Source organism: Macaca thibetana, chromosome 5 (genome assembly GCF_024542745.1).
Source record: "Macaca thibetana thibetana isolate TM-01 chromosome 5, ASM2454274v1, whole genome shotgun sequence".
In the NCBI taxonomy this organism is placed as follows: domain Eukaryota; kingdom Metazoa; phylum Chordata; class Mammalia; order Primates; family Cercopithecidae; genus Macaca; species Macaca thibetana.
Window position 1 is genome coordinate 180595771 of NC_065582.1, and position 24347 is coordinate 180620117.

Sequence of the window (24347 nt, forward strand, 5' to 3'; positions counted from 1 at the left end):
AGAATCCAATCAGAGGCTAGAGGAAAGAGGCTGTGGATCTGTCTACACAGGTCGGTCTCAGGGCCAGAGAAGGGAGGATCTGTCTACATAGGTCAGCTCCCAGGATCAGAGAAGGGTTGGAAAGAGACATCATGGACCTGGAAGGCAAACACAAGCTGCCCAAGTCAGCAGCCTTCCCTGTGCCACCCCAGGTCAGCTTGAGCCCCAGTATTTCACACTCTTCCATATTCCTGTGCTTCTCTTTCTCAACACTGATCACAATGGGTATCTATTAGTCCGTTTTCACACTGCTCTAAAGAACTACCTGAAACTGATTAATTTATGAAGAAAGAGGTTTAATTGACTCAAAGTTCTGCATGGATGGGGAGGCCTCAGGAAACTTACAATCACGGTGGGAGGCGAAGGGGAAGCAGGCGTCATCTTCACAAGGCATCAGGAGAGAGAGAGCACAAGTCGGGAAATGCAAAATACTTTTAAACCATCAGATCTCATGAGAACTCACTCATTATCACACAACAACGGCATGGGGGAAACTGCCCCCGTGATCCAATCACCTCCCACCAGGTTCCTCCCTCCACACGTGGGGATTACAATTTGAGATGAGATTTGGGTGAGAACACAGAGCCAAACCATGTCAGGTAACTATATATTTGTGCAATCATTTGGTTATTGCCTACACCCAATACATACACTTGGGGTAAGCTCCTTGAGGGCAGGGAAGGTGTCTGGTCTTTTTCACCATTTTAATCTAAAGTGCCTGCCTGGCTGAAAATATTAGTTAGATGGACAGATCGAGGATGGGTGGGTGGATGGATGGGTGAGGAAGGATGGACACATGAATGAATGGATGAATAGATGTATAGATGATGGGTGGATGGATGGATGGATAAATGGATGGATGGGGATGGATGGATGAATGGATAAATGGATGGATGGGGATGGATAGATGGATAGATGGATGGGTGGGTGGGTGGGTAGATGATGGATAGGTAAATGGATGATGGATGGATGGATGGATGGATGGATGGATGGATGGATGGGTGGATGGGGATGGATGGATGGATGGATGAATGATGGATGGGTGGATAGATGAATGGGTGGATGGATGGATGGTGGGTGGATGGATGGATGTATTGATGATGGATGGTGGGTAGATGGATGGATGGATGATGGATGAATGGATGATGGAAGGATGGATGGATGGATGAGTGGATGGATGGATGGATGGGTGGATGGGTGGATGGGGATGAATGGATGGAAAGGTGGGTGGGTGGATGGATGGGGATGGATGGATGGGTGGACAGATGGATGGGTGGACAGATAGATGAGTGGATAGACAGTTGATGGATGGATGTATGGATGGATGGTGGATGGATGGGTGGATGGTAGACAGATGGGTGATAGATAGATGGGTAGACAGATGGGTGGACAGATAGATGGGTGGATGGATAGATGATGGATGGATGGATGGATGGATGGATGGTGGATGGATGGGTGGATGGTGGACAGATGGGTGATGGATGGATGGATGGGTAGACAGATGGGTGGACAGATAGATGGGTGGATGGATAGATGATGGATGGATGGATGGTGAATGGATGGGTGGATGGTGGACGGATGGGTGATGGATGGATGGCAGACTGTTGGTTAGATGAATGAATGATAAATTTCTACCATCAGGGACTGTCCAGGTCAGGGACCTCCAAATGGAGATTCCTGGCTCTCCTTTGCCATGGTTGTCGACAGGACCTGGCCTCTTTGCCAAGGTCTGGTCTTCCCTGACTGTTGTCCCTGCATTTCTCAGCCTCCTGGGCTGCCTCTTTGCTCCTGGCACCTTCCTTGGTAATAGCTTGTGCTTCTGGGTATTAATAGCGCTACTTAGCCTTCCATGTAATTAGACTAAAGCACAATCACGGAGACTTATTTTCCCGCAGAAATTGACTGCATTGCAATTGCTCTTTTAATTTATGGTGCCCTGAAAAATTAATGGAGCTGAAATCTCAGTTATTTGCTTTGGTTCTTTTCTGTGACAATAAGGAAAGAAAAGGGGAAGAAAAAGGCTTAGTTGCAGTTGTAAAAGGAATGAGGAATTTGAGTAAATTAATAACAATGACAACAGGGCTTTAGTTTTTGAGGGGCTATGCGGTTTTTCAAAGCTCTAATTCTCAAGAAGTAGGGTGGTGTGGTGGAACAACACCAACCTTGACTCCAACAAATCTGGTGTGTTAGGCAGGTATCTGCAACAATCATACTGAGTAACACACAGCCCCAAGCCTCAATGGCTTACAGAAACAAGCATTATTTCTTCTTCCTGGGGCTCTGTGGATTGCCCGGCGGCTCTGCTGGGCTTTGCTGGGATTGGCTATATGAGGCTCCTGGTTACTGGTGGAGTTCACGTCCCCATAGGACTCTTATGCTGAGAGCAGGCTATTCTCATGATGGGGGAGCAGAGGCTCCAGGGGTTGCAGAGCAAACCACACGAGCAACTTTAGCGTAACAGCTTTGACCTGGAAAACATCACATCTGCTCACACAGCATCGGCCAAAGCAAGTCACATGCCAAGCTCAGAGTCAATCGAGTGGACACAATTGCTCCATTCTAAGGGTTGCAGATTTGTGCAAAGCCAAAGACTTGCCTCCCTTTCCTTCCCTACCTCTTCCTTCCCAGATGCCAGCCCTGCCTCCAGAAAACACCTATCCACCTACCCTCAGAGTGCCCTGTTCCATGACTTTATGATGCTTCCCTTATCCTCATTATAATTTGGGTCACTCTGAGGCTGCTTTACTTGGAGCCTAGACAGCCTTCCTGGGGGACAGCATGGTATGCATTTCTTCCAAGGTGCAGCCAACTGCAGTAGGTCCTTGGGATTGGTAGGACATGAGAGCCCAGCAGTCCCTTCCCATGCCAGCTTCCTGGGGGCTGCTGACATGAAACTGACCAGCCTGTTTCCTCTGTGCTTGGTCCTCAGCCCTGCTTGCTGAAGCAGAACCCTGGGCACTTACTTCTAAAAGCATAAACTCACTTTTATATTTTCTTGAATTTTATTCCCTGTCAAGCACTTCTGCTTCCTAGCACTGTGAGAAATTGATCTGAGCCCAGGATTGCCTTTCAGAAACTTAGTAAGGCAGAGAAGACACCTTTGGGTATGCAATCAGGGAAGACTTCCTGGAGGAGGAGTGTTCAAACAGGGTCTTAAAGAATGGATCAGAATGTATCTTTATTTTTTAATACATCTTCAGAGCAAGAAAGATGATCACCTATGACACGAAAAAGAAAAACCCTCACAGTCCCCCAGCCTTAAGTAAAGCAGTGTTTGCATTGATCCATATTAAAGAAATAGTAGAAAGTGCTGGCAGTGGGTGTGAGGAGAGCCCTAATATGGAGTGAACAGAGGTGCAGCCTTCGCATTGGCTGCTGTGAATATCAGCAGGTTCATGAGCTGCCCAGCAGAGCTACAAGCTTCGACACCACGTTGATGGCTCACTCTGACCTCAGACTTCAGAACAGGGAGGAGATTGGGCATCTCTTGAGTAACAGAACAATTCTCTCAGCAATGAGAAGCCCTCACTCAGCATGTGTTCATTTTGCTCTAAGAATTTTCATCTGCTGGGGCTCAGGGCAGGAACAATACTCCCCTCTGGATATGTAAGCAGAAAAGGGATTTAACAGGAGGGATCAGTGCTTTCTAAATTGTTGGGAGATAGGGAGGGGTTTTTAGACTGGACCCCCCTCCCCAGGATGCCTCCTGAAAGCCTGCAGTGTAGACCCACCAGGAAGCTTCTACCTCTGCCTATCAGGAACGTGGGGACCAGAACCTCCCAGACTTATCAAGCTCAAAAACATGTGATTGGTGCAGCTGATGTTGGCATTGCCACAGCCTGCACCTGGTAACTTCCACAAAGCCAGCGACTGGACACCAGAATGTGGAGTCCAGCTACTGCCTTCACCACCACCACCTCTCCACCCTCCAGAGCTGGAGGGTGGACATAGCAGCATGTCCTGTGACCTTGCTGGCAGCAGACAGGACCCAGTGGGGCAGGAAAAAGCCTCTGCCTCACATTCACCTTCCAAACCTGGCATGAGTGCACCCACCTGACCCAGAAATCTAGCTGCAAGGGAGTCCATGCAATGCTGGGCTGTAGCTTTCAGACCTCTGCAGTGCAACAAGGCACCCTGGAATGAGGGATGAAAGCATGTTGAGTGCCACCAATCACGTCCAACTCCCACTAACAGTCCAGGGCAGACTCGAAGCACCTCCAGAAACCATGGGAGACACTGGCATGCTCTTCTGTGTGCCCTTCCTGGGCCCTCAAGCTGCTCCTTTCCCTCCCTCCTGTCCTGCTTCGCTCTGACTTTTTATCTTTTTATCTTTATATGAGAGTAGGAGGCGTGTCCTCACTTACCACCTCCACTGCTTTCTGAGGTGTCGAGGGATGAAATTCACCCTTCCACAGGATGTACCCATGCAGGTTTCAGCTGCAGTGACTGGGCTGTCCCGGATGTGTTTTTTCTTGTTTATTTGCTGGTGTTTGTCTTTTATTAAGCAGAAATGTTCTATTTCTGCAGCAATTGATGGCAGTTAGTAAAAGCGCCTCCCAGGAGAGTGAGTTGGAAAGGCTTCATAAAGCTCCAGGGCAGGTGTCATAAACGCAAGCGCATGAGGCAATGATGACAATGATAATGCCATCCATTAATGTGGAGGCTTTATTGCCTTGCTCACAGGAACCCATGGTGATGACTCACTTTTTATGCACATATTGACTGTGGGTATGAACAGTGCAGATGAGTAAATTGAGCCATGAGATAGAAGGGTGCCTGGCCTGAGTCACTCAGATGACACAGAGAAAGGGCTGGAGGTGACCGGCCATCCTTCTTGAAGGCAGGGGTGACTCCTCAGCCCCTGGTACAGTCCTGTGAGCTCAAGTCTGTGAGATGGGAATTGCTGACATAAGGGAGTGCTGTGTTACCTTGAGTAACTTACCTAACCTCTCTGAGCTTCATTTGTCAAAGTTCATTTGTCAAAAGGTTCATTTGTCAAAAGGGAAAATTGCCATCTTATGGGTGTGTTTGTGAATGTGTACATGCATGTGTGTGTGTACGTGTGTGTATGTGTTCGTGTGTGTGTGTGTGAGTGTGAAGTGAGGTCACATTCAACAAACACAACACAGTGCCTGGCTCCATGAAAGGCCACAGCTGCTTCCAGCCTCTCTCACTGAGGCCCAGACAGAAAAAGAAGTACAACCAATGGCTGCAGCTGCAGGTATTTATTGAACACATACTGCATGCAGGCACTGCTCCACAAGCTTAGTAAAGACTCCTTGCCCTCATGAAGCTTATGTTCTAGGGGATGAACACTTTCTTTAAAAAGTCCTTTCTGAATAGGAAAGGTGATGGCTTCTTACCACAGCTGTGTGCCAGTGAAGCTCCACTTACAAACGCAGGCGACAGCCCGTGGTTTGCTGACACCTGCTCCAGGGTGTATGGCACACCATCTCTGTGTACCACTGTCTCTGGCTGCCTTCCTGCTCCCAAGGCCACGGTGAGTGGTTGCTACAGAGACTACACGGCCCCCGTGGCTGAAAATATTTACTTCCTGGCCCTTTACAGAGCGCATTTACCAGCCCCTGCCCTAGAGTCAAACATGATCATTCAGTCAGCAAATGGGCCTTGCCATGGATTCTGGGCTACCACTGGGGCCTCAGGTGAGCGAGGCAGGTGTGTGCCCACGAGCTGTGAGTGGCTTAGCAGAGGAGCAGGAGATAAACACCCAGGACGCAAGGAAGTCAGCAAACAGCTATGCAGGCATGAGCTCCCCACAGTGCACACGGGGCTGGCAGGCTGGGGACAGCGCCCCCAAGATGCAGGCAGCTGAGCTGGAGCTGGAACTGGGCTGGGAGGACTTCAGAGGTGGGGGTGAAAGGTGTGCCTCCATATGGCTGGATTGTGTCCCCCAAAATTCCTGTGTTGAAGTTCTAACCCCTGGTACGAAAGAATGTGGCCATATTCGGAGATAGGGCCCTTAAGTAAACATTAGACTATTAGGGTGGGCTCCAATCCGTTTGACTGGTGTCCTTATAAGAAGAGATCAGGACACAGACAGCCGGGGGTGGTGTCGCACACACACACTCCCAGGCAGGAGGATCGATTGAGCCCAGGAGTTTCAGGGCTGCAGAGAAATACAGTTGCACCACTGCATTCCAGCCTGGGTGACGGAGCAAGACTCTTTCAAAAAATCAAAAATGACACAGAAAAAAAGACAGGCAGAGGGAAGACCACATAAAGACGGGGGAGAACGTGGCGTTTGCAAGCCAAGGAGGAGAAACCAACCCTGCCGATACCTTGGTCTTGGACTTCTGGCCTCAGAACGGTGTGCGAATCTGTTTCTGTGGTTTAAGCCGCACCCTCTGGGGTATGTTGTTATGGAAGCCCGCGTTGCCCGTGTCGGCTAATACAGTATCCCGTGTGAAGAGAACATCCTGGATAAAAACCCAGGGCAGGAGGCACATGTGTGTTTCGGGATCAGGGTGCATCCTGTTGGGGGAGTGTGACTTATGCTACACCAGAGGGGTGGGAACAGGGCCCAGGGCAATCACTCAGGGCCTCGGCTGTCAGCCCGGGTGACCCAGACTCTTACCTGCAGAGATGTGGAGCTGGGAATGAGGCTGCCCTGAAAAACAGGAGGTAGTCAGGGGATGAGAGGGAAGTAGGGATGTTCCAGGCAGAGGGCATGGTTTACACAAAGGCCTGGAGGCGAGAGAGCGAAAAAGCAGATTTAGATCATAGTGCGTAGTTCAATAGAGCCAAAGCCCAGGGTGGGAGGAAGCTGGGGAAGGGGCCCCCAATCCAAATGGCTGGGCTTGGGCAACCGTGGGAGTCGGGTTAGCTGGGGTTTAGATGGGCTGAGCAAGACAGACTCTCAACCTCTTTCTTTAAGACAATTTAGCAATCATGGGTGCTTTCTCCAAGCGAGTGGCGGCAAAGGAGGGTGGCCTAACAAAGTGAACTCCCAGGCTTGTTGAAGAGACAGATGATTTCACTTGTGGTACCCGGAATGCAAAGTATTGCTGGACAACCACACAGACAGCCTCCTTTCTCATCGCTCACGGTCAGGGTCACGGGCGCAGCCTTCATCCCTGAAGACGCCGTGGAGGCACCTTTGCCGGGACAGTTCCGTGATGCAGGGCCCTGTCTGCTTTTCTCCAGCTGCGGGGAAGAGGGAGGGAGGGGACATTTGCTGCAACTGCACTTGCGACAATGGTGGGGTCTGTAGTTTTCAAGGTGAGCTCAGGAATTCATCCACTGTTGGTAAGAGAATAAAGGCTGTGTGTGAGGAAGATCCAGTTCTGATGAGGACGAGGAGGGGGGTTTGCCAGCCGCCCAGGGTTTGCTACGTTTCACACCTGCAGTCTCCTGGCCATGGTTCCTTGGGCAACATCCTGGCCAGTCTTACAGTGGGCTCAGCCCTCGGCTGGTTCTTCTGATCTGCTCATCCGCGGGGATCCTGCCATGGGCAGCCCTGCATGAACGCTCCGGGTGTGTTCATCTCGGCTCTGAAGCGTGAACCGTGGCAAAGCCTTGCTGCTACAGGACCGGCTAATTGGCAGCTTGAGCATTTGAGCTTTACTGCGGTAGCTTGCATAGTGTCTCATCGCCGAAGTTTCCGAGATGGGAGACTGGGGAAGGCAGGAGCAGCCGAGGTGGTGTGGGGAAGTGGGGTGGCCTGAGATGGGATGGGGTGCCGGCCCCTGAGGGCTCTGCTTACAGTGGGGCAGGTGGGGTGGTGGGCACCTCTGGGATTATGGTTGGAGGACCTGGTGGATGGTGGAAAGGAGGGAGGCCATTTATTGAGACCAAAGAGGAGGAGGAGGAAGACATGGAGGCTGGGGGAGCAGGGCTGGTTGAGACAGGAGCCAGCTCCTGCTGGGCCCTGCTAAGCTGGGGGTGGTGCAGGCAGGAAGTGACGTGGAAAGGGTGTCAAGGAATCAGGGGTCATCAGGGCAGAAATGGGGCCTAAGTCACTTCCTGGCAGGAGAGGATCCTGGAAGGGGGATGTGTGGCATGAGCCTCAAAGTGGGCCTGATGCCGCCCCCAGGCAGCAGTGACCTCGGAACTGAGACCCGGCCTTCCTCTGCCTGGGAGTATTTGTAGAGGGCCTCCTAGGTTTCAGGAGCTGGGGCAACCGCTGGGAACAAAACAGACCAGCCCTTGCCCTCACGGGGCCTCCTTTCTAGATGAAGACGGGGGCGCAGAGCAGATGATGAGGGACGGGTTAGAAACTGCTGGGTCTACTGAGGGCAGGCGGGGAGTGAGGGGGCTGCCAAGGGGCTTGGCCTCTGCATGGTGGGAGAGCCCAGAATGTGAGCTTGGACCTGCCATGGTGGAGGAAGAGAGGGCTAGAAACCAGGGACAGGCACCAGGGCAGCCCTGGGGAGCAATGGGAGTAGACTAGGAGACACAGGATGTCCTGGATCTGAGGAGCTGGAGGCCAGAGAACCAGGGTTCTGAGCATAGCACGAGGGTACACGCCCGGGGATCCCTCCCCGAGTCCCACTTGGCGCTGGCACTGGCACCAGGACATGAGGGTGCGGTAGACAAAGGCACTGCAGCCCCGTCCTCTCTGGCACCTGGGCCCTAGGCACAGACTCTGACTTCACAGACAGAGCTCTAACCCTGGCTTTGCAATAGAAGGAGCAGGGCCTCTGAGCCAGTGGCCTTAGCAATGCCTGATCCAGAGGGTGACTTTAAACTGTGTCTTGAACACCAGCCGGGGATGAGGAAGGGCATGCCAGGCAGAGGGCACAGCAGGTGCAGATGCTCAGAGGACGCTGTGCGCACATTAGCGCCACAAGTGTGAGTGAGCCCCGAGCCGAATGTGCCTGGGGTGGGGGCATGCAGGGAGTGAGCAGGATGGCAGCCAGAGGGGGGTCTGAGGGCCTCGGGAGAGCTGTGTAATCACGTGAGGGCGTGGGCTTTTTTGGGGGCCACGCCTCTCCTGGAAGGTCTGTGTGGAGAGTGGCAGGACCAGGTGTACTCTGCAGCTGCAGGACCAAGGGCTGGGAGCAGGGGTCCATGGTGATGGTGTGGCCCAGCTGGGCCATGGCCCTGGGTGGAGAGGGGTGCAACGTGCAGCTGGTGCAGGGTACACAACTGCGTCTGAAGCATGGTGACTTATTAGACATGGCAGCAGGAAGGCGAGGACAGGAACCCAGAGAGGAAAAGGCCCTGGGCACTGGGCTTGGAGGCTGGGTCAGGAGCAGAGGGTGATTAGGCCCAGGTGGGCTTCCAGGAGGAGGGGGCACACCTGCCTGTGCTGAGAGGCAGGGCTGCACAGGGTTGGGCTTGATCACCCATTTCCCTTCTGAGATTCTGCACATCCTTCTTTGATGAACAGCAGTGGCAGCAGCGGTGTCTGCAGCAGCAGTGACATCCGTGATGTCATTTGTTCCTCATAACATAGCATCCATGACAAGGACACGTGGAAACAGAAAAGGAGCACGCGGCACTGAAGAAGTCAGTCGTGCCGGCATCTGATCCAGCAGATGTGGCCGCTATTAGTGTGAATGTTGTGCCCGTTATGCCGATGGAGAATCTGGGTGGAGTGGTTGACTTGAGCCTTCCTTCCTTCCTGGGCCAGTGATGGAAATTGCTGTGCTCACATGATTCATTCTAGACAGACCCTGATCACAGAAGGAATAAAGAGAAGTGCGTTCAAACCACAGATAATTCAAGTGCAGGTCTGACAGGGGGTGACCCTGGGCGAATCACTCAATTGCTGCGAGCCTCCATCTTCCGTCTGCACGAGGTATTTTTAGAAGCATCTACTTCCTAGCGATGTTGTGGGGGTGCCTCGAGAGGCAAAGGGCCCGGCTGGTGCTCGCACGTGGAGCGGATCCTGCTATTACGGGTGTTATCAGGCAGTGATCACGACAGAACGTGCTGTGTGCGTGGCAAGTGCAACCGCTTTGCCACGTGCCTGGATGATCCCACAACATCCCTCAAAGCAGGAGGCCGATTCCCGTTTTAAGAAGTGGTGAAACTGAGGCTCGGAACAGCGTTGGAACGCACGCAAGGTCTCCTGCTGTGTACGGTGGGTGCTAGTGGAGCCAGGCCTGCTGGAGCCCAAGAACCCTAGACTCACAGACTCTCCCCTTTGAAATGCTACAGCTGGGGCATCATTTTATAGATGGGGAAACTGAGGCAAGGAACTGACTCAGCGGCCATGACACAGAGGCAGATGCCAGCTCCGCAGACCCGGGTCCCCGCTTCCCTGTCCAGCCCTCTCTCCCCTCCCAGCCCAGCCCAGCCCAGCCCAGCCCAGCCCAGCCGGCCTCGTCCATCAGCCACACCTGTGCGGCGGCCAGCGCCCTCTCCTGGCCCACGCCTGAATCTGCAACAAAACACGGTGGGCTCTGAGCTTTGCTTCAATAACAAGGATTTCAGCGCAAGATGCTACTGGGGTGCAAAGGATCTCCTAAACCCCACATGGTCCATCCTCCCCTGATAAATGCAGTGTGGGCCGTATTGCACCAATACAGCCCCTACTCCCAGAGGGGAAGCTGGCAAAAACACAACGCAAATCAAAGATGAACTGGGGATATCAGTTATAGAATCGCTGGCCCAGCCCCAATGTCTGTGTTCACTCATCACCTGGGAGTTAGGGATGAAACGTATTGAAATGCAAATGAACACTGAGCCGGAGTCGGAGGAGAGGCAAGGGAAAAGGGACTGAGTCTCCTGTTGTCCAGGACGGGGAAAGGCAAACGCATGTTGTGGATGGACTGCATGTCAGACACGGGCTAGACTCTTCCAAAGCACGTGATCCAGCTGAATCATCCGACCTTCTGAGTGAGGATGAGGATTGTCAGCCAGTTTAGGCCTGCCCAGGTAGCTGGTTCCAGGTGAGGATGGGAGCCCAGGCTTCCTGGCATTGCTGTTAGGAGATTGTCCTGGCCACTCTGGAGAGAGAAGAGGAGGTCAGACTGGCTCCAGGAGGCCCCTCTGCCATCCCGTTCATCTCCTCCGGAGTGAGCAGAGGCCTTTCCCAGTTGCTGTGCCAGGCCCCTGTTGACTCCAGCAGGGATGGCACTGTGCCCAAGAGGCCACAGAAGGGACCCAGAAACAGCGAATGAGACACAGGTTTATTGGAGGAAGTTACATGCAGGGACAGTCTGGTGGCAGTGGGCTGGACAGGAGAGCTGCTCTCGTTTGTAAGAAGCCTGCAGTTTATGTAGCTTTTTCCCTCCGCACCCTCCCCCTAGCAACCTCCACCCAACCCAGAACAGAGGAACTCGACCCCAGCAGGGCCTGCATTCCAAGGGATGGGCCGGGGCCTGTTCCTCATGGGTAAGGCTGAGTCTCAGGGTTGGCCACTCCCGGATTCCTTAGCTGGGAACTCGGAAGGCACATTCTTCTTAGGCGGTGGGATCACTCTCAGGCGTGCTTCGGTGACGGCTGTCACATGCCTCTGCCATACACCAGGGAGGGAAGCTCTTGCCGCCTGCTTAAAACCCTTCTCTAACTCCCCAGCCCTAAGGGATGAAGCAGAGCTCTGTCCCCTCCCCCAGCATCAGCCCAGCCTGCTGGTGACACTGGCCTTGGCACCATGGGGGGCCGGCACCCTGAAGCCAGCCCTACTGTGTGCTCAGCACCTCCGGCTGCAGGGCCTGTGTTCGGTTGTTCCCTCCTCCTGGAATGGCCTCTGGCTTCCTCTGACTCTGCCGAAACCCCCACAACCCTCAGATGCTGGCCTGATGCCAGACAGTGAGTCAGTGGGGGAAGAAACCAGGGGCCCATCCAGAGCTTCCCCCGGGGGAACTGAATACAGGAGGCACTGGCAGGGCTGGAGCAGCACGCAAGGAAGGCAGGTCCACCGGGAGTGGCTGCACACACAGCAGCTGCCACCCCAGGCTGCAGGGCCCAAGTGCCCAGGTGGCCCGGGCACGGTCACAGCTCCTGACCCCTGGGCCCCTGCCTGTCCTGCTGGACCCGTCCCGGCTCTCCTGTGTCAGATGACACGTAGGACCCTGCCTCCTCTTGGCCTCCGGAGTGTGGCAGCTGCCTATGGCGCCCATCATGGTCATGGGCAGCTACACACCCAGCACCACCGCCTCGGAGAGCACCTCTGCTCACTGAGCTCCAGGGGAGGGAGAAAAGGAAGCTCCTTTCCCACCCATCTCAAGGTTCATGGCTGAGGCCTCCATTGCAAAAGACAGGAGCCAGACAGAAGCACAACAAATTCATGTAATTTACGTCTCCTGTGACATGGGAGTGTTCGAAATGAAGACCCAAAGGGACAGGAAGTTCGTGCTTTATGCTTAGGTTTGATGGACAGGGGCTGGTCCTGGAGAAGTGCAATGGGAGGGAAAGGGGTGTGATCAGATGAGGGGCAGAGGGGAAGGGAGTGGGGCTTAGCAAAGCTGTGTGTCCAGCGTCTTCTCAGCGTCCTGGTGCGGCATTCCTTCCCTGGGCCTCGAGCAGGACACCTGTCACGTGAGGGTCTTCCGGGAGAGGGTGGGAGAAGGTCGGGGGATGCCCTTCCTCGGTTTAGGGGCTGTTTCAGGGAAGAAAGGGGAGGGAATGGAGAATAGGCTTCCTGCTTCTGCTGTTTTCTCAGTTTCCAAGATGCCACATTTGGGGTAGCATTTCCAGCACCCATAGCCAGTTTCTCCTATGGAGAATGGAGCTATGAAGTCCCACCCCCCTGGCATGGTGGGGCTTGGTGTGGCCAAGAGGAGCGCCCTGATAGAGACGTCCTCGCCAGCCCACACGCCGCTGTGCCGGACAGCTGGCTTCCCTCCTGCCAGAGCAGATCTCGGCTCCCTCCAGGACTCTCTCTTCCATGAAGGAGGGGGAGGCCCTTTCCCAAGGGCCATCATGGAAAGGGGAGGAGCTCTGGGCCTTGCCCGTGGCCCTGGCAACTTCACCTGGCATTTCTAAAATTCATGGCTTGATCAAGGTCCTGTCTCCACCTGAGATCCCCAGGCCAGAGCCCTGGCTGTGAACCCGAGGACCAGCTGGCCCCTTCCCTTCTCCCCAGGCCTGGGGCACTGACCCGAGAACCCCCTGACTCCATTCACTCCTCCCAGGCCTGGGACACTGACCCGAGGATGCCCCGTCCCTGCTCACTCCTCCCAGGTCTAGGAATAGGCTCCCTGAGTATCCCTGGCCCTGTCCACTCCTCCCAGGTCTAGGGCACAGACCTGAGTACCCCTGGCCCCATTCACTCCTCCCAGGTTCCAGGGCACAGATCCAAGGACCTTCTCACCCTCTCTGCTCTGCTCACCCTCAGAGGACCTGTCAAGCTGCCTGCACAGGCCTCTCTCAAGCCCTGTCCTCCTCTCCATCCTCCCGCCGCCCCCAGCTGGGCCCAGGCCTGGCCTCCTCAGGGCGCCCTGCCTCCACCCACAGCCTCTGGTGTGGGCTCTCTGAAACACTGTCTGGCCAGGGAGCCCCTGAGCGCCTCATCTTATCCAGCCTTGGCCAGTGGTTTGGGGCAGGGCCAGCTGTGTCATTTGCGGGGTGCAGTGCAACGTGGAAAATGTTGACCATCCGGTAAAGTGCTTTTCCTTTCTTCCGTGCTCTCTCTCTGGGCCTGTCACCATATTCTTTATGAGCCATTTAACATGGTGCTCCCCGGCTCACAGGGACACCCTCCCAGGCCCCCAGGGCTGGTCTCAAGACAGTGCTCAGGGCGCCCACCCGTGCCCCTTCCTGGGCCCAGGCCTGGCCCTGGCACTCACCAGGGACAAGGTCCGTGGTGGTCACTGTGTGGAGATAGGACCATGGGCACAGGCGGCTGAGAACCCATCCCGAGGGCACAGGGCTGGAGAGGAAGCCCAGGCCATCAGTGCTACACACGCTCTCTTGCCCCCTCAGCCTTCACTTCCGAAGCTCCAATTAGACACAATTATTAAGAAGTTCAAGTTGGCGGCTGCAGAGAATTAAGCCCCAGGTGTGGGGCCCTTCTGAGCAAGGTCCCTGGGCTGTGGCACTGGTCACACGCTGTGAGGCCAGCCCTGGTGTCAGGCCCCAGCCCACCTGCACCTGCACTGACCCCTGCAGCAGATGCCACACCCCTGCCCGGGGCCACTGCTGTGTCCTGTTCTGCTGTCCGTTCACTGCTCCAGCCCTGGCAACACGTGGCTCCTTCCTCCCAAACGCCCTTCCTCGCATCCTGAGGATTATAAAGCCCCTCCCAGCTTCGAGGCTCAGACGCACCTCCTCCGTGAGACCCCTCTGGATTTCATCCTGGGGAGCCTCATCTCCCGGCTCCTGCCCGCTGGACTGGGGACAGGAATGGTTCCTCCTGGAGGCAGTGGGCTTTGGTCTGCACCCCAACACGAGCACAGCGTCCCCACCTGTCCGCTGGACAAGGCTGACTTCTCCTGGGGGATGCACTGTGTCAGGGACTTCTCCGTCTCTCAGAAGCAGCTGATTCCTGACGACCTGACCAAGTTTTTGTTTCTCCTTTTTCTGCCCTAAAGCTCTACGTGTCATCTGACTTGGGGAAAAAGTGGACACTTCTGCAAGAGCGAGTGACCAAAGACCACGTGTTCTGGTGAGAGCACTGCCCCAGCCCGAACCCGTGGGGCCCGCGGCTCTGCTGAGAGCACTGCCCCACCCCGAACCCGTGGGGCCCGTGGCTCCGGTGAGAGCACTGCCCCACCCCCAACCCACGGGGCCCGCAGCTCTGATGAGAGCACTGCCCCACCCCGAACCCGTGGGGCCCGCGGCTCCGGTGAGAGCACTTCCCCCAAATCCTTGGGAGCCCCACAGGGGCCCGCAGTTCCCTTTCCTCCTCTGGACCCTCCCTAGCCCAGGACTGGGTCCCCACCGTCCACTGCCTCTTTCTGCAGCCCCATACCCTCCTCCTCCCAGGGGACCCCCCTAGTCGTTCTTCCTGCTCTGCAGTGGGTGGTATCAGAAATGGTAGAGTCCAGGGGTTGGTGTCCCTCAGGCCACATTTTTACTCACGAACCAGCTATGTGGCCCTGTGCCACTGCTGTTCCCTCCCCGAGCCTCACAGCCTCCCCGAGCCTCACAGCCTCCCCAGGGGAGAGAGGTGCTGACGTCCACATGTCCCCGGCCCACCACTCTATGCTCCCCACCCAGCCCCAGGCCCCAACTCAGCCCCTGACTAACAGACCCTGTGGGTGCCGACCCGGCCTGCCTCGGCCCTGCCCTCCTATTTATCCACGCCTGGGCTCCCCTCCCATTGCTCAACCTGTCACCCTTCCTGGCGCCTGCTGGGTGCCAATGAGCAGGATGAGTTTGGGGTCATACCCCAGACGAGCCCCCACCCCGGGGAGCCAGACCAGAGAAAGGAGACTCCCATCCCAGGCAAAGGGCCACTGGGGCCTCTGAGTTCAGACGGTGGGTACTGGCCTCTCGAGTGCATCCTCAGGGGAGCCTCTCAGTGTGCCACCTGGGCAGCACCCCAGCCTCACTGCACGAGGGGCACTCAGCTTTCCTTGAGAAATGTCTGTGGGATGTGTCCATGAGGGCTGCGGAAGAGGAGGGCTTGCCCGAGGTCGCAGGCGGCAGCACGGGGCCAGGAGCCAGTGCAGCTGCGCAGAGCTCAAGCTCGCCACTCTCCTGCTGGGGCCACGGCCCATCCTTCTGGTCACACTGCCTTTCCAGACGCACACTGCTCCTTCATGTGCTGATTCCACGGCATCCCTCTTTCTTGTGCGTGTACACACACACACACACACACACACACACACACACACAGTGCTAGCCTTTCTCTTATCCCACGTGTGGAACAGACCATTGCACAGGCTCCTGCGCAGGCCACAGCCCGGTCTGTCCAACAGAAAAACACATGGAAAGGGCTTTGTACCCGTCCCGAGGGCACAGGGCTGGAGACGGAACCCGGGCTATCAGCCCTATATATGCTGTCTTGCCCCTCAGCCTTCCCTTCCAAAGCTCCAATTAAAGACAAAATTATTAAGAAGTTCAAGTAGCTGACTGCAGAGTGGGCAAGGGCCGTCTGTAATGTCACGCAGACTGTGGCAGGAGACTGGCATCCTGGCCACCACACAGGCTGAAAGAAGGCTTTTTCCTCTGGAATGCCGACTGCTGGTGTACACGCTGTTGGCTCATGGGGAGAGGCGACGGCTGTCTGTCTGCGGGCTCCCCACAGGAGGGCCCGCTTCTTCCCTTGGAAACCAGAGCACCGCCATCCATCACTGGCCTTGTCATTGCTGTCAACCGTCAGGAGCCAGAGCTGCCCTGCTGTGGGACGCCTGGGCCTAAGCACTCACAGAGGTGGGGAGCAGAGCCAGGAGGGGGGACTTCGGAGCCGGGTCACTCTGGGGAATGGGCAGAGCTCTGTTCACTCCCAGGCCAGGCCGGGTTCATGGACAGCTCTCCAGCCAGAGAAAGTCACCGACCCACAGCGCCCAGAGGGAAACTGGCGATAATTCAAACGTGTTATTATCTCAGGCAAATCAAATTGTTTCCTCCCCCAAGTTTCCCTGCTGTTATTCGAGGGAATCCCAGCAGACACTGGCCACTGTGGCCCCGGGATCTCTCCTGGAGCGTGGTGACAACGGTGGGGATGCCCCCCTCCCCTTGTAAGCGGTGAATAATGCTGTTTTGGACAGCATTTCCAAGGAGCTCTTTGTCCTTGAACTAACAGCGGGAACTGCCAAAGCCCCGTGTTCTGTCTGAGCTCAGCCTCATTAACGTTTTGCGAGGCTATACAGCAAGCTCATTAGAGGGGCCTGCAAGCGGGAGGGAGCAGCTCCAGGTGCCCTGATACCTGCTGCCTCCTAAGTAGGGCCTCGGGCGCCTACTCCCTCCCACCGAACCCACCCTCAGTCTCTCCATGCCCCAGAACAGAATCATAACAGCAGCTGCCCCGCAGCCACCCTGCTTTGAATACTGAGTGTCCCCTGTTCAGCGCATGGAGGCTCTGAACGCACCGTTCCATGGCATCCCCACAGCAGCCCGTGAGGGTCCCCCTCACGTCACAGGGAAGAACTGAGGCTCGGGCATGCATCTAGGTCTCATGTCACAGCGGGGAAGTGAGGCCCGGATAGGCTTGGGCCCACATTCTAGGTCCTGCTGCCCCCAAGCTGCAGCCCTGAGCCTCGGTCCACCCCTGGCTGTGGCCTGTGGCCCTTACTCACTCTACTGGGTGGTCTGGCGGCCTGGGCTTCACCGGGTGTTCCTGCATCTGCCTCCTTGCTCAGCCCCACGCTCCCCCAGGGGAAGCCTCAGCTTCCCTCTCCGTTAGCTCCAGGGTGCAGGGCACGGGGTGGCAGGGCCTCTGTCCATAGAAGGAAGAGGTGGAGGTCTCCCCACTACAGCCGTGGTTATCACACCTTTCAGGGCTTAACAGAACTATTTGCACTGGAGCTGCCCTCAGTACAAATGGGGTGAAAGTCAGTTCCCACCTCCCCCAAAACACTCACTCTCTGAGGACTGCCTGCCCCGGGCCATCTCACAGGCCTGCCGCTTCTAAGCAGTGGAGACCTTGACAAGCAAGAAGGCCTGTGTGTCAGGCTCGCCATTTCCTGCGGGGAGTGGGGCTCTATCTGAGATGTTATAAGTGCAGAATCTAAGAGAGTCTTCAAAACCCATGACTGAAGGGCCTGGAGCAGGGACCAGGCCTCAGGCCACCTGTACACCAGTGTCTAGCCCAGGGCCTTCGCCAGTACACTGAAAAATGGCTATGGGAAGTGCTCGGAGCAAGAGACTAAAGGAACAAACATGGTAAATGAATGAATGTATAGGGTGAGTGACTGAGAAAATGAATGAGTAAATGACTGAGTGAGTGATGAGTTAGTGAGGTAATGAATGAATGAGTGAATGAGTAACAACTGAGTGAGTGAATGAGTAAATAACTGAGTGTGAGTGAGGGAATGAATGAGTGACTGAGTGAGTGATGAGTTAGTGAAGTAATAAATGAGTGAGTGAATAAATAAGTAGGTGAGAGAATGAATGAATGAATGAGTAAATAAACGAGTAAATAGCTGAGTGTGTGACTGAGAGAATGAAAGAGTGAATGAATGAGTGAGTGACTGAATGAGTGAGTGAATGAATGAGTGAGTGAATGAGTGGGTGGGTGCATGAGTGAGTCACTGAATGAGTGAGTGAGTGAATGAGTGACTGAGTGAGTGAGTAATTAGTGAATGAGTGACTGAGTGAGCCTGTGATTGACTGAATGAGTGAGTGGCTGAGTGAGTGAGTCTGTGACTGGGTGAATGAATGAGTGACTGGGTGAGTGAGTCTGTGACTGAGTGAGTGACTGAGTGAATGAGTGAGTGACTCGGTGAGTGACTGAGTGGGTGAGTGAATGAGTGAGTGAGTGGGTGAGTGACTGAGTGAGTGACTGAGTGAGTGGGTGAGTGAGTGCGTCTGTAGTTACCCACTCACTCAGTGACTGAGTAGTTAAATGAATGAGTGAGTCTGTGACTGAGTAAGTGAATGTGAATGAGTGAGTCTGTGATTGAGTGAGTGAATGAGTGAGTGGGTGAGTGAGTGAATGAGTGAGTGAGTGAGTGAGTCTGTGATTGAGTGACTGAGTGAGTGACTGACTGAGTGAATGAGTGAGCGGGTGAGTGAGTGAGTCTATGATTGGGTGAGTGAGTGAATGAATGAGTGAGTGGGTGAGTGAGTGAATGAGTGAGTGGGTGAGTGAATGAGTCTGTGACTGAGTGAGTGAATGAGTGAGTCTGTGATTGAGCAAGTGAGTGAATGAGTGATTCTGTGATTGAGCAAATGAGTGACTGAGTGAGTGAATGAGTGAGTGAATGAGTGAATGAGTGAGTGAATGAGTGAGCGGGTGACTGAGTGAGTCTGTGACTGAGTAGTTAAATGAATGAGTGAGTCTGTGACTGAGTAAGTGAATGAGTGAGTGAGTGAGTAAGTGAGTGAGTGGGTGAGTGAGTGAGTCTGTGACTGAGTGGTTAAATGAATGAGTGAGTCTGTGACTGAGTGAGTGAATGAGTGAGTCCGTGATTGAGTGAGTGAGTGAGTGAGTGAGTGAGTGAGTGAGTGAGTGAATGAGTGAGTGGGTGACTAAGCGAGTCTGTGATTGAGTGACTGAGTGAGTGAGTGAGTCTATGATTGGGTGAGTGAATGACTGAATGAGTGAGCGGGTGAGTGAGTGAGTCTGTGATTGGGTGAGTGGGTGAGTGAATGAGTGAGGGCAGAGGGAGCCTGTGCCCCAGGTGTCATTGCCCTGCTTCACAGATGATGGATGATGAGGCTAAAATTCCATATTGCTGGTGGAGGGTCTGCTGCTGAAGGGAACAATGCCTGTCTGTATTCAGGAGAGAGCAGTGTCAGGCCTGAGACCTCCTTTCCAAGGAGCTTACAAACGGTCTATTCACAAAAGCCGAAATCAACCCTCCACCTTGAAAGGGAGATCTCTTTACCTAGGGTCAGAATGATTGATGCTGGTGCCCCTGTGTTTGAAATCTCAAGAGACTACGGGGGAGTCCTAGCTGGCTCCCGCCACATGGCACATCTGTGGGGTCCGTACCATTCAAACCCATTTATGGATGTCCCCTGTCCACCTGGGGCCACTTGGGTGGACCTGATCCCTGGAGAGGGTGAAGCAAATGGGGATCCTGGTGCCAGGCAGGTTGGGAGGAAGTTTGGGAAGCAAATGGGGCCAAGTCTGGGTGGGAAACTGTCAGTGATGGGGAGAGGCCACAGGGGGACTGGGCACTCTGCCTGAGACATCTCCATGACTTGCAAGCCGGTTATGGGGGTGCTCCTGCCCCCAGCGCTCAGTGGCCACTGACACCAGGAAGTGACTTCCTCATCTTGAGGCTCAGTTTGCTCTTGGGCAAAGGGCCCATGAGAGGGACTGGTGTGGTAAATGGGTAAGCGACTTTCACAGTCATGTTAGTTGGAATGTGTGTGATAACAAACATGACCAGCCGCCAAATCCAGGAGATCCCAGGGAGTCTTGCTTCGCAGAAGGCTAAAGCAGGTGGCAGTTTTTAGTGTGAAGAAAGTGGCAGGTAGATGACAGTTCAGTGGGCACGTGGAGATGGTGAAATCTGGGAGATGGGATGTGATGCTTGGTTTGAGAAACCCTGGACCAGATCCTCACTAAGGTTCCTTTCATTTAAAAAAAAAAAAAAATCTGCACTCCCCTGGAAGCCAGGCATATGCTGGATGTGACACCAAAATTGGACCCCATCCCTGCCTTCCCTGGAGGACCAGCCTGTGGAGCTGTGACCGTGGGACATGTCTTCTGTCCCTTCTCAGGCCTCATGCCAGGTGCTTCATAGGCTTGGCCCCTCACAGAAGCCCTGTGAGCCGGGTGGTGAATGGATGGCTGGATGTCCCTCAAAGGCGAGGCTTTCAGACTTGCCAACCCGGAGCAGCAGCCTTTGCCCTGGCTCTTCAGCACTGAGAGGACAAGTACTGTATAAATTCAAGGCAGAATTGCTGCCAGAGTAATTACCGGAACAGCCAGGGGAGAGTGTCCAAGAGGGCAAGTGAGGCTCTCCACCTCCAACCAGTCCCATACAGGTGGACAGTCTGTGACAGCACAGGGGAGGGCCTTGGACAAAGGGGCCAGGGCAGGTGTAGACTCCAGCTGACACTCTGGACTGAGGGTGGGGCAACTGTGCTCCTCCTCCCCACCACTATCCCTTCACTGCATTATTTCATGCACCGTGCTGCGTAAAGCCAGGAAGCAACCTGTGTGATGAAAAGATGTTGCTTTGGGAGTGGCAGCACCTGGGTAGTGGATCTGGCTCTGCTAGCTGTATGAGCTTTGATCTGTTTTCACCTGTCTGGGCCTTGGTTTCCTCATCTGTAAAATGGGTATAACCAAACCATTTGCGATCATTCAAGGTAAGTGAGATGAGGCAACTACGGCACCTAGGACATTCCCTGTACCTGAGCACCTGCCACTAAATGGAGCTATTAAATGAGTTCGAGTGACATGCTGTGTGCAGCACAGACTCAGGACCTGGCTTTTGCCTCTAAAGACAGAAGCTTCCTCCCTCCCCTCCCACCCAGTTAAAGTCTTCACCCAGCAGGGCAGTGAAATGGGGAGAGGAGTCAGGCAGGGATGGGTTGTGGGTGGATTGAGGGTGGAGTAGGAGAACCACAGCCCCAGCCTGAGTGTCCTGACCCAGGAGCTCACAGGGCAACCGCAGTGTCTCCTTTATCTCTGTCCCCAGGGCCTGCAGTGGGCCTTGTACACAGTAGGTTTGTCCTACTGGGCTCTTAGAGATGTCTATGGAACTCAGCCACTTGGGAAAACTCTCGCATTTCCATCACGGCTTCTCTGAAGCTGGGACCACCCCCAAAGGAGGCAGAGTCCCATAACCGATGGGACATCTGGACTCGTGGCATTAGGAGAAGGCCTTAGTTGTGAGCAGGGCAGTGTGTGGGGTCTGAGGAGAGCATGCATTTTGGGATCAAGCAGACCTGGGCAGGAGCCTGGGACTGCCCTGGTCTGAGCCATGTTGCCTCAGGCAAGTCAGAGGCCCGTCCTGGTCCTGGTGGGGTCACCTATGAGTGCAGATGAAGGCACCTGCCTCACAACGCATGGTCCAGGCCCGTGTGTGGGGACAGCCTGGTGCAAACTGTCAAGTGACAGGGTAGGGAGTGCATTCCTCTCGCTGGAGCCTTTGCCCCCTCATGAAAGGATTCAGGCCAGTCCCTGGAGGCAGCACCAGGGGAGAGCCGATGGCTGACAGAGGAGTCTTCCCAAGGGCACACGTGACCAGGTCATGGGAAGCAGGAGGCGGAGCAACAGCTCAGGTGAGCCTGGCTTGAATCCCAGGTCAGCCCTTACCACTGGGATTCAAGCCAGGCTTCTCTGAGCCACAATTTCTATATTTATAAAATTCGGATAGGATGGGAGTCCCAGGCCTACCTACCTCCTGCAGTCATTTTAGATGATCAAAATAAAACAAAACAAACAAACATAAAAAAGCAATGTGAAAATCTTTTATGAAGGAGAAAGTCTTTTACAAACACTTCCATGACAGGAAGAAACCCAACCGCCTCAGCTCATGCAAGGAAGACAGAGACTCCAAGCATCCCAGGAGCAGGTGGGGTCCCGGGGAGGTGGTGCTCTCCGGACCCAAACAGCAAGTGTGGCTTCAGAGCCAGGGAGGCCACATGGCTGCATGGGGTGTGGGGAGCCGCTGGGGGATGGGCACAGTGACTCCATTCCCAACCCCAGTCTCGGCTCTTCTTTTCTAGGGCTGTGTCTGGGGTGGACGCTGACCCTGACTTTGTCCACATGGAAGCCCAGGACCTCGGTGGAGGTAAGCCGGGCAGTGCACGGGCACCAGGTATCCCTGAGTCACCTCGCGCCCGACACAGCTAGGCAGCGCCTGTGCTCAGTCGCTCGTCCCCAGTGGCTGGCCCTACACAGCCGGCCTCACTGCGTCTCGATGTGGCATGATTTTAAATGTGCTTGTTTTCCAGCTGGGGATGAATGGAAGTCAAGGAGCTCCACTCCAGTGGAAAAGTCTATTAAGAGGGCGATTTATTCTGGCTCCTGAGCATTGAGTGTTTCCCACTCACTCAGCCCGCGACCCCCGGCATGCGCAAAGTGTGGAGGTCGGGGGCAGGGGTGGGGGTACGGGCCTGCCCACCTGGACCCAGCCAACTTCCTGCCCAGGGCCGTGCATGCAGTGTGACAGGAGGGTGCTCTGAGGAGGGCAGAGCAGCTGAGTCCCCCAAGAGACATCCTCTGTGCAGGATCACCTGAGCCAGGGTGTGTCACCATTAGAACAGAAATGCAGGCGTCAGCTCTCAGTCCTGCTGCTGACCAACCTCAGGGCCCGAGGCCAGTCACCCCAGTCTCCTGGCCTGTGAAATGGATAGTGATATAAAATAAGTGAATGCAGAGTTCTCAACACGGGGTCATCACGACCAAGCTTTCGGGGGCAGGGTCAGCTGCTGGGCGTGGTCCCCATGGCTAAGCTTTCAGGGGCAGGGTCAGTTGCTAGGCATGGCCTTCACCCCTCCCCACCCCCACCCTGCCACACTCAGGCAGGCGGGGCCAGTACTATTACTGTTCCGTGTTGATAACCAGGACAACACAGCTCAGATGCAGTCCAGGTTTGCCTGGGGTCACAAGGTCCTGGCTGGTGCACCTCTCTCCATCCCTACTGGGAACGCTTCTTCCTTTTGGAATTTCTTACCTTTGACCTCACACAATCTGCCAGCCACCTCTGCTGGGCTCCATCATCCCAGCTCTGCACACACTCCAGGGCCTGGAGCTCCTTGAGTACCAGTTGGGGCTACTGATCACCTGTGTCCCCAGTAAGGCTGCTGAATGAATAAGCCAGATGCCAGGGTTGCCCCTGAGTAGCTCACTGGGCAAAATGTTGCAAAATAACATGTGCTACAGAGAGAAAGACTCACTGCCCGCATCACACCACATTGTCAGGGTTAGCTGTCTGCCCTTTCCAGAGCTTCCGCTGACCCTGGATCATAAGCACCCACTGTTCACAGCTCTTTTCAACTCCATGTTCACCAATTCATCTAGGTGGCTCCTGCATGCCCATGTGGGAGTGTTTATACCACAGAAATTGGCAAGCACTATCATCAGGGCTACTATACCCAGCACACAACCCGTCAGCCTGAGAGGTGGCCCTAGTTTGTTGTGTTGGTTCTAGGCCTGGAACACTGAGAGCCTGACCATGGTGGGATGGATGAATGAGTAAGTGAGGGAATGAATGAAAGAATAGGTGAGTGAGTGAGTGAAGGGAGGAGTGAGTGAGTGAATAGGTGAGTGAGTGAGGAATGATTGAGTGAATGAGTGATTGAATGAGTGGTTGAATAAGTGAGTGAGTAATTGAAATGATTGAGTGAATGAGTGAGTGAGTGTGTGAGTGAATGAGTTAGTAAATGAGTGAAAGAGTGATTGAATGAGTGAGTGAATGAGCAAGCGAGTGAGTAAGCGAGTGAATGAGTGCGTGAGCAGGTGAATGAATGAGTGAGCAGATGAATGAGTGAGTGAGCAGGTGAATGAGTGAGCAGATGAATGAGTGAGTGAATGAATGAGTGAGTAGGTGAATGAGCAGGTGAATGAGTGAGTGAGTGAGTAGATGAATGAGTGAGTGGGTGAATGAGTGAGCGAGTGAATGAGTGAGCAGGTGAATAAGTGAGTGAATGAGTGAGTGAGTGAATGAGTTAGTAAATGAGTGAAGGAGTGATTGAATGAGTGAGTGAATGAGTGAGTGAGTGGGTGAATGAGTGAGTGAATGAGTGAGTAGGTGAATGAGTGAGCAGGTGAATGAGTGAGCAGGTGAATGAGTGAGTGAATGAGTGAGTGAGTGAGTAGGTGGATGAGTGAGCGAGTGGGTGAATGAGTGAGCGAGTGGGTGAATGAGTGAGCGAGTGAA

At 54.6% G+C, this 24347-nt stretch overlaps 2 protein-coding genes across 10 annotated transcripts in view; one reads left to right on the top strand and one right to left on the bottom strand.

Moving 5' to 3' along the window:
• GRPEL1 (GrpE like 1, mitochondrial) overlaps positions 1–24347 on the bottom strand; it is a 972139-nt gene that overhangs the window by 591521 nt on the left and 356271 nt on the right. The window contains exon 1 of one of the 7 annotated variants that reach the window (XM_050792214.1): positions 14710–14713. The exons of 5 other annotated variants lie outside the window; for them this stretch is intronic. The gene's annotated coding sequence lies outside the window, so the exon portion shown is untranslated. Of the gene's footprint in view, positions 1–14619; positions 14624–14709; positions 14714–24347 lie in introns of those variants that run through there. One more of the 7 variants, XM_050792213.1, reaches the window with a different exon arrangement.
• Positions 1–24347, top strand: part of SORCS2 (sortilin related VPS10 domain containing receptor 2) — a 554540-nt gene that overhangs the window by 451829 nt on the left and 78364 nt on the right. For all 3 annotated transcript variants that reach the window (XM_050792078.1, XM_050792079.1, XM_050792080.1), the window contains 2 exons: positions 14484–14557; positions 22192–22256. In XM_050792078.1, the coding sequence (XP_050648035.1) occupies positions 14484–14557; positions 22192–22256 (139 nt within the window). The remainder of the gene's footprint in view (positions 1–14483; positions 14558–22191; positions 22257–24347) is intronic.